Source organism: Ranitomeya imitator, chromosome 4 (assembly GCF_032444005.1).
Source record: "Ranitomeya imitator isolate aRanImi1 chromosome 4, aRanImi1.pri, whole genome shotgun sequence".
Classification (NCBI taxonomy): domain Eukaryota; kingdom Metazoa; phylum Chordata; class Amphibia; order Anura; family Dendrobatidae; genus Ranitomeya; species Ranitomeya imitator.
Window position 1 is genome coordinate 42,298,481 of NC_091285.1, and position 15,377 is coordinate 42,313,857.

At 39.6% G+C, this 15,377-nt stretch overlaps 1 protein-coding gene across 1 annotated transcript in view; it reads left to right on the forward strand.

The window, feature by feature from the left end:
* Positions 1 to 15,377, forward strand: part of FLT4 (fms related receptor tyrosine kinase 4) — a 245,652-nt gene that overhangs the window by 103,058 nt on the left and 127,217 nt on the right. Inside the window, exon 2 of the mRNA XM_069763596.1 lies at positions 5,496 to 5,592. Within this exon, the coding sequence (XP_069619697.1) occupies positions 5,496 to 5,592 (97 nt within the window). The remainder of the gene's footprint in view (positions 1 to 5,495; positions 5,593 to 15,377) is intronic.

Sequence of the window (15,377 nt, forward strand, 5' to 3'; positions counted from 1 at the left end):
TCAATCTTTAAAGACAAATAGGTTGTGGATCAGCATGAAATGCAATAACTCCAAAATATGGTCACACCCATCGTTGTCCCAGTTGCTGTTCCTCAAGTAGAAGCAAACCACCTTGATGCCATCATCATGAGAAATGCCCGTTTGAACATCAGCTGTAACCAGCAACATGTCCTGTCCCATTCATAGCTCATCCCCTCCATTTTTGTCAGAACATCTGAGGTGTCACGGTCATGTATATAAGAGGGCAGTACCTCAACCATGGGTTTCAAGTAAAAATCAATGAACCTACAAACCAAATCACAAACCGAGACAATGTGTCGTCCTGGGAGATTGATGGGATCGGTTGAAGACTTGTGGTCACGTGCTGCCTGACATTCCTAAAGCTTCTCTCAGTGGACAATTAGAACAAAGAGAAAAGCAGGAGGAACCTCAGTCATCACATGACCACAAGTCTGCAGATCCCATGCGAGCGACGATCCAGTGACGACTGCTCGAATCAGAAAGTAGAACGTAATCCGATCAGAGCGCATATTACACATCTTTAGGACTCAGTGTGTCAGTGTCAGCTTGCAGAATTACAAACATATAAATGACACCTACATACGAGTCGTCCTTCACACATCCGTGTTTCTAGTACATGTGGTATCCATTTTTTCACAGATTCCACACATACTCATTATAACCTAACTTTATTTCCATGCAAAACACACGGAGAAATGTCTATTTTTTTCTGGCATCACTGATGACAAGGGCCAATACAAGTCTACGAGTCCGTGAAAAACGTGCACAGCACACAGATGGCGTCAGAGTACTAATCATGTGCTGTGCACGTTTAACATTGTAAGGAATATCTATATCAGGTATCTAGGCAAACAGTCAGCCTTGTGCAGCTTAGGTACACACAGAATAGGAAAAAAGCCAGAACAACCCCTTTAAGTTTTCATATTCTATAGTATATATAATCTATATTCTAAAGAGTAGCCGCCATTTTTATTTTTGTTTCATAAATTAATATTACACATGAAAATAAGCAACTTTGTAATATATCTGATTAGAGAATTTTGCTTCTTTCTCCTGCTGTTCTGATCTTTCGCCCTTGATTCAAGGTTAAAATCTGTATTCAGTGAAGACAGATTTCTCCATTATTGAGATAGATTACATTTGGTGCTTTTAAAATGCTATGGAGGGAGGAAGAGGGAGGAGCTAAATGTTGTCACTGACATTCTGCTGCAAGTTCTCCTGACATAACTCATAGGGCTTGCCGAATAAAGGGGGAACCCGGCTTACTGGCTCGTGCCGGCCGATCAGCTGATCGGCGCGACAGCTGCATGTGTTACGGCTGTGTGGCAGTCACGACACGCACATGCAACTGCGGCATAAATGATGAGCAAATTCGCTCATCTGTACCCATCTCCAAAAGCCTTTGCCTCAATGTGCATGCATATGCACTGACACCTACCTGTTGCCATTTCTGAGCAAGCCCTGCTCTTGTTTTCAACTGTTTCCTTAACTGAATCCTCTTTAACACTAGAAGTCCCAGAGAGGGGTCATTTAACATTTCTACCTTTGGAACCTTTGGAGCTCGAAATTTCTGGGACTTCTAGTGTTAAGAGATACCGGTAGTTCTGGCACTTGCTGGACTATATTGATGGGTGCCCTGAATCCTTCCTTACTGGGCACCCTGAACTTCTCTTATTGAAGTTCTTGATGATCCAATAAATGACTGTACAAAGACTTTCTGAAGCCAGTCCCATGGTGATCAATTGATCTCTTGGAATGCAGCTCCTAATTCAGATATTCTCATTTATACAGCTCAGGTTACGTGGTTCACTTTGATTTTCAGCACAGTTGCAAATTTTCTTATCAAACAACTGGCTTTAGCGGAAACGTTTCCTAAGAAAATATTAATATATTTATGTTTTTGCTACCTCATCTGAGACAACCATAATGTAGGAAAAGAGGCCTTGATTGTAGAGATGCATCATTGCGTTTAGTGGGTGCAGCAGTTGTGACGCAATTAGAATATTTAGATGTGGCAGAGCTCGAAAGCTAACACCCACATCAGTCTCTGTGTACACTGTCTATTGACAGTGAGCTGCTTATCAGAGGAAGAGGCGTGGTCAGACCAGAGTTCGCATGCCCTGTAGTCCAGGCAGCAATAATTTCCTGGTGGTAAAACATTCATTATATTGAAACAATAACACACAGCCTAATAAGTGACACATCCCTGAAATCAGTGTTTCAGACCCTACCTCATGCTGCCCTTAGAATACATAGCAAAAACCTGCTGACATATTCACCTTTTCATCTCATAAAATTGCTCTTTGGTATAACATAAGACCCAGTTGTTTCCCGCTTGTACCTGTTACATTTCTAAAACTCAGTTCCTTTCTCATAGTTCCGAATCTAGCCAAAAAAACAACACCGTGTTTCAGGAGGTGGATGGGCTGAGATTTAAAACCTCATTAATCTCCATTAACTTCACAGTTGTTACAGCCAGGCAATTTACATGTAATCCAAACCATCAATTAGGAGAGTTTTCTGGGGTTTTTTTTATATGGTGCCATAAAATGAGGTCACCCTCTTGGCATAAAAATTCTGTGCCACCACCATTAACTAGTCAATGACAAGTTCTTCAGTTTCGCAAGTGCCAGACTTTTGGTAACAAGAATGAAGTGTTTGTAATTTTGCCTAGTTGTTGGATATAAGGCAGTACTTGGGTTAAGTGCACGAAGAGATACAGTGCTGAGAGCAGCTGCATTAAATAAAGATTTCACCCTCTGCGGCATGGGTACTAAATATGCCTTTTTCATAAAAAATGCTGCCAAGCCGCACATTTCTATACCTAATGTCATAAATCTACTTAGTGATCTGTGGGTTCAATTTGAATCTGGCACCCTGTCCGATACTGCAGTCTGTAGAAACCCTTCTGATTTTCTATGGCAGTGTATGCCCAGTTTATTTTACTCATTTAAAGCAATATTTTCTATGTACATCATCAGCCACACTGACATCTAGATGAAATATCTCTGGAACTGGACTCTCCATATTGATTTTCATCATTCTTAATGCAGACCTAGCCATATAAGTACCGTAATCAGAAAGGCTAAATGAAAAATTGTAAAAAAGCTGAAAATTTCATTTTTCAGCTCATAAAAATTTTGAAACTTTCCAAAATACTTTTGGCCACTGTTCATCAAGCTGTTTTTTTTTTCTGACGTAAAACTGCTTGAAATGTCACAATCTTCTGGCGCAGCTCGTAGTTGTAACAAATTTTGCAACTTTTGGCATTTTTACGCCAGTCTTGGCCAACTACACTAACTTTTGGAAAAGTGGGCAGAGCTGGTCAAGACTGGCCAGGCTGAAATGCATTCCAGTTCCTTATGGGGGTATATTTCTTACAATGACTCATATAGCTAAAAGATAATCTAAATTCGCTAAAAGGAATCTGTCAGTAGGATCAATCCTCCTAAGCAGGCTATATGGGTCTATATGTGAGTCATAGAAAGCCGAATAAAATGAGACCTTGATATCTGCGATCTGGTATGTTATTCCAGAGAAATCCACATTTTTCTTAAATGTACATGAGCTGTTAAGATCTATGGGCCAGACATAGATCTCACTGACAATCTGCCTCCAGAGCTTATTATAATTGAAAGGAGACGTTACCAGTGTGAGACATGTACAGTAACTAACTTAGAACAGTAGAACTCAACTTTGTTTCCTTAAAAACACATTTGCTGCAGCTCTCACAGTTGTGCTGCATTGTTACCCTGTCTGCCTGTGAGATGGAAGCTGAAGCTGTGAAGAGCCTGGAGATGTTCCAGGTATAATCACACACACAGCTCTGCAGGGAGATCAGACTGTCAGTCATTACATGTCTCACACTGGTAACACCCCTTATATTTAAAATAAGCTCTGGAGGCAGATTTTCAAGAAGATCTATGTAAGACCCAGAGATCTTAACATATCATTTATATACAGGAAAAATATGGATTTTGCTGGAATAAGACATCAGATTGCAGATATCAAGGTATCATTTTATTTAGCTTCCTATGGCCTACGGGCCCATATAGATGGCTTGGGAGGGTTGATCCTACGGACAGATTCCCTTTAGAAGGTGAAAACTTCTTAATGAATTTGGCACATCTTACTCCAGCACTTCCGTCATTAAGACTGGTATACAAAACGCCCATCTTGAAGAATCGAGGTCTTCGTATCTCAGTTGCTTGTTCATTATATTTAAGGCCTTGGTTTGCTATCAGTGAATGGGAATGATTTTTATGTACAGTATATCAAAGGCTGAAAATCATTACAGATCTAATATGTCTCACAGCTGAAGGTTTGCTACAATTGTATCCAGTTAGTAGGACATTAATTACTCATCAATATATCATAAAGTCTAAATAATGCTTTACAAAAGGTAAACTCAATTTCTCCCCACCTAGCCTCATTGACATCTCCTCAAGGCCTCTCCTCTCTGCTGCTACAATCTCACACTGCCTGGTACAAGCTGCAGTTGCCAGTCAGGCTTGGTGAATGGGTGCTCAGAAAGTTAACTTTTTTGAGTCATTTCGATTTGAAATTTTTTAGAAAATTCGACTTCTCATGCAAATTCAAATTTCAAATATTTTCTCATTTCTAGTTGTCATGTAAACATTATGACCTGCTGATGCCCAGAATGACCCAACTGTTCCCCTAAAATAATTTCCAAGCCAACATGGTCTAGCTTTGGGACCTACACTTGTATTATGGAACTGTATTAGAAACAACTACTTTATACCAGATATTATGGGGCTACGGTATTGTGGGAGCGCGGGTTCACTATACTTTTACTATAGTTGAATCTACTTAGGTTCATAAGTGTGTAACTTCTAATGTGTGAAGGCAGCAGGTACACAAATATGCACTTGGCCCGTCCTGAGGAACTACATCATAAATTTACTTTACGTCTCTGTTTTTCATCAAAAGACACAAGTGCTGGTGTTGAAAGTTTTTCTTTGCTCCATTTAGCCAAAATCACAACAAACGACACATTTTCAAAGAAGATTCGGGAAAGAAGTCAAAACAATGGCTGGGATGTTTTAATTAGAAGACTGGTAAATTACACTCGTCCTATGTAAAGCAATCAAATGTGATGGATGAAACGATTCCCTAAACCGACCCCCAACCCAATGTACAAACTCTGCGTTCTAGATTTTCAAACGAGACTAATTAGCCCTGGGATCTACATTAATTCTGGAGTCCAGGGCCGGTGCCACAGTGGGCTTCTGACGTTAAGCATTTCCCAGGATTTCTGCCTAAATATGAACAGAACTTTGCTTTATTTTCTTAAATTTGTTGACACAGATGGGAGTCGGGGGCTAGTTACTCCAGCTAAATGGCAAAGACTTCGTGTTCAATTAGCAGAATGAATTTGAAATGTGAAACAAGAGCCTGGATTTAAGAGATCTGTTTACTTAACTGTATTTTCTTCTGGTTTTTACCTTTTTTAGATCTGGTGAGTGGATATTCTATGACCCCGCCTGTTCTGGACATCACCACTGAAGAACTTGTGATCAATGCCAATGACTCATTAATTATCACTTGCAGGTAAGAGATTATGGATGACAAATTAGCATCTCAAGAAAGAATGATCGTTCCTCGTTCCTACAAAATTTCGTTTACACCACCACCCCATACAAATATCCAATTACATTGTTGAAATATCTTTGAGATGAAGCCATACATTTTCGATGTACATTCAAGGAAAATGTTTGATACATAACTTGATACACCCAAAAGCAGAGGTAGAAATAAAAGACTGTTAGTTTTCTGGACGATCAGCACATACACATTATATCATGGACGATAATTGTACGAAAATATCAGACATGTCCTATCTGTCTTTTGGATGACTGTGAATGTTCGTTACCCCAAAAGTCAATAATTTTCTATCTAAGTAACTGAATAACAAATGATAGGTTTGGTTGAAATTGTCCATTTGTTACAACGTTGGGCTAATGTGTATGAGGGCCTTCAGGGCTCTCATACCCATTAGATAACAGTTGAGTCAACCAGCAAGATCAGCCAACTGTCTGTACAGGGGCCTCCAGATTCTTTTCGGAAGAGAGAATGATCTGGCCCATTAAATTTCAACGTCAGATCCTTGTTCACCAGGAGATAAACAGCTACTCTGATGATTCTAGAAGAACACCTGATCTCCCGAGATGAGCATTTTTGTGTATTGAGAGATATTCAGCTAGTCATTTTTTACTCATGTGATGTCATAGACCGAATGGAAAACAGAACAACTAACTTATCAATCTAGAAGATGTCAATACACTATTGTTTTCTCATGTGACCTGGTGGAATTTCAACATCTCCGTTGGTTATATAATTGGAAGGTAGACATTGGTCCCATCGTGGCCATCTATCTTAAGTTCTTGCCAATTTTTGAAAATCAAAGAAGAGATCCGGGCATGTACGATAACCTTTCCACTAACAGAGGCAAGCAATGGGGTCCCTTTCCTGAGAAAGATGTATGTTCCTGCAGTGAGACCTCCATCTCCTATACATTTATGCCAGTGCATATGTAAGTGATGGGACAACCCCTATTAACTATGAGCCCCGGAGTCTGGCAACGATTTCTAAGTTTGCAAAGCCTGTAGCCACTGAAGGTCACATCCATTTCATCCTGAAACTATGAGAATGAGATCACTATATGTCAAATTCTGAATCATAAAATCTCCAAGAAGTGCTCATTTAACCATCTTTTGTACTAACCGAGGGGGCGTCACTGCTTGGCAACAGATACATTTCATCCCTGAAAAAGCACAATGATATAAATGGTTTCCACCTGTGGCCAGATACTGTAAGTTTACAGCACAGTATATGGCTTTTCTTGTAAACTAAATAAGACCATAAATGCTTATGCAAAATGTTTTAATGAGCAAACAAATAAAAAATGGCTAAAAATCTTTAAGGACCATAAAGGCAAGCCACACCGCAAGCTGAAGAGTAACACACCCCAGTAAGAGTACAGCACAGGAATGCAATAATTATCACTGGGATTTCATTCATTCCCATAAAGGATATTCAAGCAATGTTAGTTTAGCTTCTTTGGAGAAACTTAAAAGAAGTTTCAGATCACTGAATATTTCATAAAAGTGAGATCAGGGTAGGTTTGACCGCTAGGGAACAATCCCCGGCAGAGATGTGGCACGCAGGTACCGTCATTCTCAATTAGCTTCTATGGTATATACAGAAAAAGTCATTATTATACAAAACTCTTTTAAGGGTAAAAATCACACGTTAATGAAGTTTAGCATTGGCAAATGTTAAAGGGATTATGTAGTGAAAAAATCTGTTTAGATTAGGCATGAATGCAGTTTTATATGATTAATCAATATACGGTACTTTAATTACGTAGCACTCCACCAAAGCTTTGAGTAATTCTCTATTAATAAAAATTTTTTGTATAAAATGTTATTAAGGATGTCCTGTGATAATATCAAACAAAAACAGTGATATGCTCAAGATAAAAGGTTGAGATATAATGTATATGACATATTGACAGTGACAGTGCTATGCAGGGGCGGTCCCGCTGCGGTCCTGTCAAATGGGTGTCTCAGGTCCGCTCCGGCGCCTCCCATCTTCAGTCCATGACTTCCTCTTCTGGTCTTCATGCCGCGGTTCCGGCGCAGGCGTACTTTGTCTGCCCTGTTGAGGGCAGAGGAAAGTACTGCAGTGCGCAGGCGCCAGAAAGGTCAGAGAGGCCCGGCGCCTGCGCACTGCAGTACTTTGCTCTGCCCTCAACAGGACAGACAAAGTACGCCTGCGCCGGAGCCGCGGCGTGAAGACCAGAAGAGGAAGTCATGGAATGAAGATGGGAGGTGCCAGAGCGAACCTGAGACACCCATTTGACTGGACCGCAGCGGGACCGCCCCTGGGTGAGTATAATATAACCTCTTTTTCTCCTCTTTCAGGATACATTGGGGGCTTATCTACAGCATTACAGAATGCTGTAGATAAGCCGCTGATGACGATGAGCTTACCTCACTATCGATTTTGGGGGTGACAGGTTCCCTTTAAATGTGCCGTCAGATTTTCTCTGCAACGCTTTGGCCACGTGCTGTTGCAAATACTACAGGAATTTTGCCAGAAATTTGCTGTAGAAATTCAAAGATGGCATTCAGAATTCTGCTGTGGTCTGAAGCAGACCCACATAAGGAATTGCCTCATAATCATCAATGGGGCTAGGGTTCAGTGATAGAGAATAAGTAGTAATCTATATATTTCTGTTACAAAGATTTTCCATGCACAAGTTGAGGAAACACCTTTCCTCTGTATAGGATGCCAATTTACTGTGGATTATGCTGCAGAATCCACATCAATCTAAGAATAAAATGCATGAACGTGGTCAGTAATAGTGACCAGGTCATAGGTGGTCATCCAATCTCTGCTGATCATCTAACAAAGAAAAGTATACACAAAAGTATTATATTTCATAAAAACAATGACTCCGGGAATATTTTTTATTAAACCAAGAACTGCCTAACAAATTGTTCGCGGAGAGCAAGCACAGAACAATGGCAACAAAGTCAAATGTGATATATATCATTATAAATCAGGCCATACATCAAGTGAAATTACTGGGAACAATAATAAGAGTAACGATTCATGGCTAAACTGTTTCCTGTGCCGGATATTTTATTATTATTGGTAGAGGCAGGTAGTATCAAATCTCGATTGTGATCATGCAGAACGCCAGATTGAATTTCAGAATAAACATCAATCTGCTTAGAGAACACTGGGGATTATATGTAGACCTGTGCAAGAGTCTGCTGTCCAAGCTTCATAGGTGTCTGTAAAACTGGAAATCATGGGTCAAAATTCAGTGCATTATGTATCCTTCTTTTAGAAATGCATAAACCCATGCCCGTTGGCTTGGATTAAACTTAATGGCTTTATATATTAATTTTAAGGTATTAAAGAGGTTGTGCACTCCTTTTACATTGATGGCCTATCCTTAGGAGAGATCATCAATGTCTGATTGGCCGGGGTTCGGCACCCCCGCCGGCCAGCTGTTAGAGGTGGCAAGGGTAGCCACCGGCCGAAAGTACTTACTTGCGGTGCTGACCGACTATTTGTAGTGGCTGCCACTAGTTACTTCACATCCACCTCCAATACAAATCAATAGGAGGCGGATGTGTGGTAAGAAATAGACGGCCATCTCAACAAGCCACCAATGCCACCTCCGATAAAAGATTATCAGCGGGGGGTGTCGGGTGCCAGACCCCGGCCGATCTGACATTGATGACCTATCCTAAGGATAGGTTATCAAGGTAAAAGTAGCAGACAACCTCTTTAATGATATGTCACCCCCCCATCATATGGTGTGCATCATCCCCGGTAAAGGGTCATTGTGAGTGGTAATCGACTTGTGATATCGTTGATCAGTGCTAGTTATGGGAAGAAAGCTTCTGCTTCAACGTAAAATTATATTTCATCCAATTAATAATAATAAGTATTATTAATAATATTTAATAAAATTAATTATAAATATTTTATAGAAATGATCGAATCTTTTAAAATTCGAATTCGCCAGGTTCAACAAATTTTTCAAAAAGCCAGATTGCAGCCACTCTACTCCAATTGCTCTGAATAGATGTGCCTAAAGGTACCTTCACACTGAACGATATCGCTAACGATCCGTGACGTTGCAGCGTCCTGGCTAGCGATATCGTTGAGTTTGACAGGCAGCAGTGATCAGGATCCTGCTGTGCCATCGTTGGTCGGCGCAGAAAGTCCAGAACTTTATTTCGTCGCTGGATCTCCCGTGGACATCGCTGGATCGGCGTGTGTGACGCCGATTCAGCGATGTCTTCACTGGTAACCAGGGTAAACATCGGGTTACTAAGCACAGGGCCGCGCTTAGTAACCCGATGTTTACCCTGGTTACCAGTGTAAATGTAAAAAAAAACAAACACTACATACTTACATTCCGGTGTCTGTCCTCTCCGGCGCTCTGCGTCTCTGCACTGTGTAAGCGCAGCGGCCGGAAAGCACAGCGGTGACGTCACCACTGTGCTCTGCTTTCCGGCCGGCGCTTAGTGCAGAGAAGCACAGCGCTGGGGGACAGTCACTGGAATGTAAGTATGTAGTGTTTGGTTTTTTTTACGTTTACGCTGGTAACCAGGGTAAACATCGGGTTACTAAGCGCGGCCCTGCGCTTAGTAACCTGATGTTTACCCTGGTTACCAGGGGACTTTGCATAGTTGGTCGCTGGAGAGCTGTCTGTGTGACAGCTCTCCAGCGACCACACAGCGACGCTGCAGCGATCGGGATCGTTGTCTAGATCGCTGCAGCGTCGCTTAATGTGACGGTACCTTAACACTCTGAGGTCCCATAGGACTGTATCCAACACCTTTCAATCTCTTTAATGCAAATACAGCCTTAGTAACGTCAACATGACCTCACCATAAAAATGGTAGAATCCAACAGCTCATTTAATAACAGTGCACAGTCAGACTTTTCATGTTTTTTTTATTAAAAAATGGTGCAAAAATGATCCCCTTTAGTAATTTGTGATTAGGTAGACTAAAACTGATGGTGTCGGTGTCAGAGGTAACGTAATACTGATGTGATAAGTATTGTGCCATATATTCCATAACGCCTTCCTTTTCCTCCCCACTAATACACTTGTTGAAGGAAAATGAGGCTAATAGTGGCCTATGTTTAGTAGTACTGCTACCCGATAGCTGATGGCGGTGCTACTTACGGCTGCCACACTCTTAGCCGTCATATGACATTTTTAATTCTTTTACACTACTCTGTCTATTGTCATTGCTACTTTCTTTACCATAACACCATACATTTTGTATAACACTATAATTAACTTCTAACAATTTTTTCAACCCCCGTTATTCCACCCTTTTGCCAAAAATGATTCAACAAGAAAGATAACAGTTAACCTCCCCATTCATTTTAAATATAAATTATAAATAATATAAATGCTTTTCAAAATTGTAGTGCCTTTACTAAACATGAACTTCAGGTGCACCACTTGTTTTTTAGTAGAGCTCTTCTTGGTCCTTAATCCTAGCCCCAGGACTTAATATCCCATAGAAAAGAAAAAAAAATACTTCACTAATCACTTATGCCTGTCCAAGATCCCAAGTGGAGGGTACTGTTTTTCCAACTCTGTAATGAATTGAATTTGAAACCGTTCCCAGTTTTCTTTGGAAATATAATGCTGGATACACTGAATATTGAAAAGTTGACTTTCGGAACTCATCAAGTCAGGGAATAATGTCTGAATTCTGTAAGTGCCTTTTTATAACTCTGCCGCTCTTAACTACTTCACCCCAGTTAGAGATTTACAGGCTCATATGTTATAATTGTTTAATTTAGAATTAAAAAAAACTTTTTCCATAGATGTAGGTATAGAGAGGTATCCAGTTCATGGCTTGTAAGGAAAATGTATGGCTGGTCACAACTTTCCACAATTCTGACACATTATTGCTGGGGTTTGCAGAAACCGGGGTATCAGAATTTGGAACCTGACTTAATTTTAAAAAGAAAACGACAACCTGTTTTCATAAAAAAATTAACTCAAAGTTGTTTTCTTGAACTGCGCCCCCTGCCTTGATATCTATCACACTCTGCATTTCTCTTGCCTACAGTCTACTTATTTCCATGAAGATTAATTTCCTGTTTTCTTCTTTTCAGCCTCTATTTTGTTTCCTATTTTCTCCCTGCATATTACTCCCCTGACCTCTACTATAAATCCCATGCTGCATAAGTACCACAGATAGAGGCCGTAAAATGTCTTGCTGTTGCGGTAGCACTGTGATTACCCTTACCTTTATAATATCAATAATTATTATTATTATTTATTGTTATAGCGCCATTTATTCCATGGCGCTTTACATGTGAAGAGGGGAATACATAATAAAAACAAGTACAATAATCTTAAACAATACAAGTCATAACTGGTACAGGAGGAGTGAGGACCCTGCCCGCGATAATTTCAATAATATAAATAAACTACGGTAATATATTATAAGGTTGAACTGTGATGTCCTACATTATAACTGTGTGACAGTTCCTGTGCAGTCATCATCATTATCTCCGATAAGAGTTTCTGTCTGCTTCTGTGGAGAACACTTTAATCTTCACAGATTTTGGACAGGCACATTACAAAAATGCCAAATATCTTCCAGATTGGATCCAATTACCTCCTTATTTGACAACCCTCAGACATTCAATATTAGAAATCCGACAAAATACCTGAAAACTGATATTTTTTTAGAATAATTGGCCAGAAACTCTGGTGCCACATTGTCCTTTACAGAAATCTTTCATGAATCACATTTTGTATTTTTTTTTTTTTTATATTACACTTTTTTTTTTAAACAATGTTAGATTATATATATTTTATATTTTCATTTAAAGAACCAGGATGTCTGGCTATTTAAAGTAAAACCTACCATGCTTTATTAAATCATATCTCGTGCACATGATAGTCCACAAACGGGAGGAAGTATGTATAACAGCTGACATGTTAGTATCGAAATATTATATGAACCAAAGAATAAATGATCACTTCCCACTAAACCAAATACAGCGCTGGCAAAAATTAAGAGACCGCTGCAAAATGTTCAGTTTGTCTGATTTTTCTCTTTATAGGTATATTTTTTAGTAAAATGTAAATTGTTCTTTTATTCTAAAAAACTTCTGACAATATGTCTCCGAATTTCCAAGCAATAAATTTTGTATTTTTTTCCGACAAGCAAAAATGGTCAAAATTGAAAAAAAAACAGTGCTTTCAGACCTCAAATAATGCAAAGAAAACAAGTTGATAATCATTTAGAAACAACAATACTAATGTTTTAACTCAGGAAGAGTTCAGAAATCAATATTTTGTGGAATAACCATGATTTTTAATCACAGCGTTCATGCGTCTTGGCATGCTTTCCACCAGGCTTCCACACTGCTTCTGGTGCTAAAATTGAAGCAGTTCTTCTTTGTTTGATGGCTTGTGACTATCCATCATCCTCTTGATTACATTCCAGAGGTTTTCAATGGGGTTCAGGTCTGGAGATTGGGCTGCCCATGACAGTGATTTGATGTGGTGGTCTCTTAATTTTTGCCAGAGCTGTGTATTGTGGTACAAAAGCTATATGCCAGGGCAGTGTAACCGTATAGCTCCCTTTATGGAGCCACACAGCTTCGGTGTGCCATGATAGAGGTCCCATCAGGTGCCAAATGTATGGAGCTTTTCTTGCCTTAAAAGGGGTTTACTAACTCAAGATTGGAGCACCAAAAAGTCATGTGGTGGTCATGCATTGTGAATTTTAGAGCCCCTTTTCAGGATTAGTGGGGGATTCTAGCAGTTAGATCCCATCCGATCAGCAAGTTTTCACCTCCCTTGTGGATAACTTAGCAAGTTGGGTCAACTCTATTAAAGCAATGCTTTCAGAGAGAATACTTCCATATATATGGAGTCCGATATAACATGTCTTGATTTTTTATTCTCTGATTAAATACATTTTTATGAGAAATATACAGTATTACAGCCATAAATACGGCCATGTGCACGGGACCTTACTCTGAACATATTATGATGATGATCCCATATGGGATAATGAGCATAATGAGAAGCATTGGCAACGAATAGCAGAAAGTGTCAACTACATTTCTTTGCTGTAATTCGGAAAAAAACATTAAATAAACTGGCAACTAAATGCCCAAACCACAAGTTAGAGAAAATTTGGACTTTTTATATATCTGCCAAAAATAAATGGAAGAGTTTACCATCATTCGCCGTTCATTCCCGCCAAGAGTTGTGAAATATTATGAAGAAATCAAGATACCGCATGGATAAGGATGGATAAGTATGGATGAGAAGTTCTCTATATAAATAACATGTTTTTGCTGTAGCAATGATTGTATGAATGCACAGATACAAATACAGTATGGCAAGAAGTGGAGATCAATGGGAAGCATACTGATTTTAAATATTTTTTCCACCAGTGGCAAAGTTAATTACTACTGTATCAGTCGGACATACTGTAGTTCATAGTTGATGAGCCAATATAATGGAAATCTCCAAAGACACGATTGAACTGATGATCTTCTTGTTGTAATATTGGAAATATCAGTGTAAAATTGAGATTTACCCCAATTAGCCATAACATTAAAGGGCAGAGCCTGCTGTAAGTGTCAGCTGTCGGTCAGTGCCGGGACGTGCATACAGCCGGCCTTCCCAGTTCTGTGAGCGTTGACTGTAATTGCTTCGGGCACACCTACATGACTGAAAGCTGGTGGCTCCAGGGAGGAATACAGTTCATTTTCTCAAGTCCGCACAGTAAAGAAAAGCCAGAATACCCTACAATTGGACTCAGTTCTCTACGCTACAAATTAACTTCGCATCTAAACTGATTACTATTTCTTCTCCAATGGAAGGAGTTGACTCCCTGAAATGTGCCGGCATAGTTTCCTCCGTGGGCTCTCCTGGTCTCCTTTCTATGTCCAAATCAAACCTACGTCCAAAGTGAAAAGTACTACAATCAACATTTATTGAAGTCGATAACTTTAGTGTTCATGTTCCTATAAAAGCGGTTTTCCATTTATTCCCCAATTGTGGCTTGTAAATGAACTGTACTTTGCCCCCACAAAGTCCTAGGATCACCTTTAGGTGATTCCAGACAGGAAAGGCCCTTATATACATCATACAACGTACTTACTTTTTTATTGAGAAGCGACAGTTATATTAGGTTTGATACTGAGCTATGTTAAATCTGTCTGAGTAAGCTACAGTCGTTTTCTGTTTGTGTAAGCTACAGTATATATATATATATATATATATACATATATATATATATACAGTGGGGCAAAAAAGTATTTAGTCAGTCAGCAATAGTGCAAGTTCCACCACTTAAAAAGATGAGAGGCGTCTGTAATTTACATCATAGGTAGACCTCAACTATGGGAGACAAACTGAGAAAAAAAAATCCAGAAAATCACATTGTCTGTTTTTTTATCATTTTTTTTGCATTTTATGGTGGAAAATAAGTATTTGGTCAGAAACAAACAATCAAGATTTCTGGCTCTCACAGACCTGTAACTTCTTCTTTAAGAGTCTCCTCTTTCCTCCACTCATTACCTGTAGTAATGGCACCTGTTTAAACTTGTTATCAGTATAAAAAGACACCTGTGTACACCCTCAAACAGTCTGACTCCAAATTCCACTATGGTGAAGACCAAAGAGCTGTCAAAGGACACCAGAAACAAAATTGTAGCCCTGCACCAGGCTGGGAAGACTGAATCTGCAATAGCCAACCAGCTTGGAGTGAAGAAATCAACAGTGGGAGCAATAATTAGAAAATGGA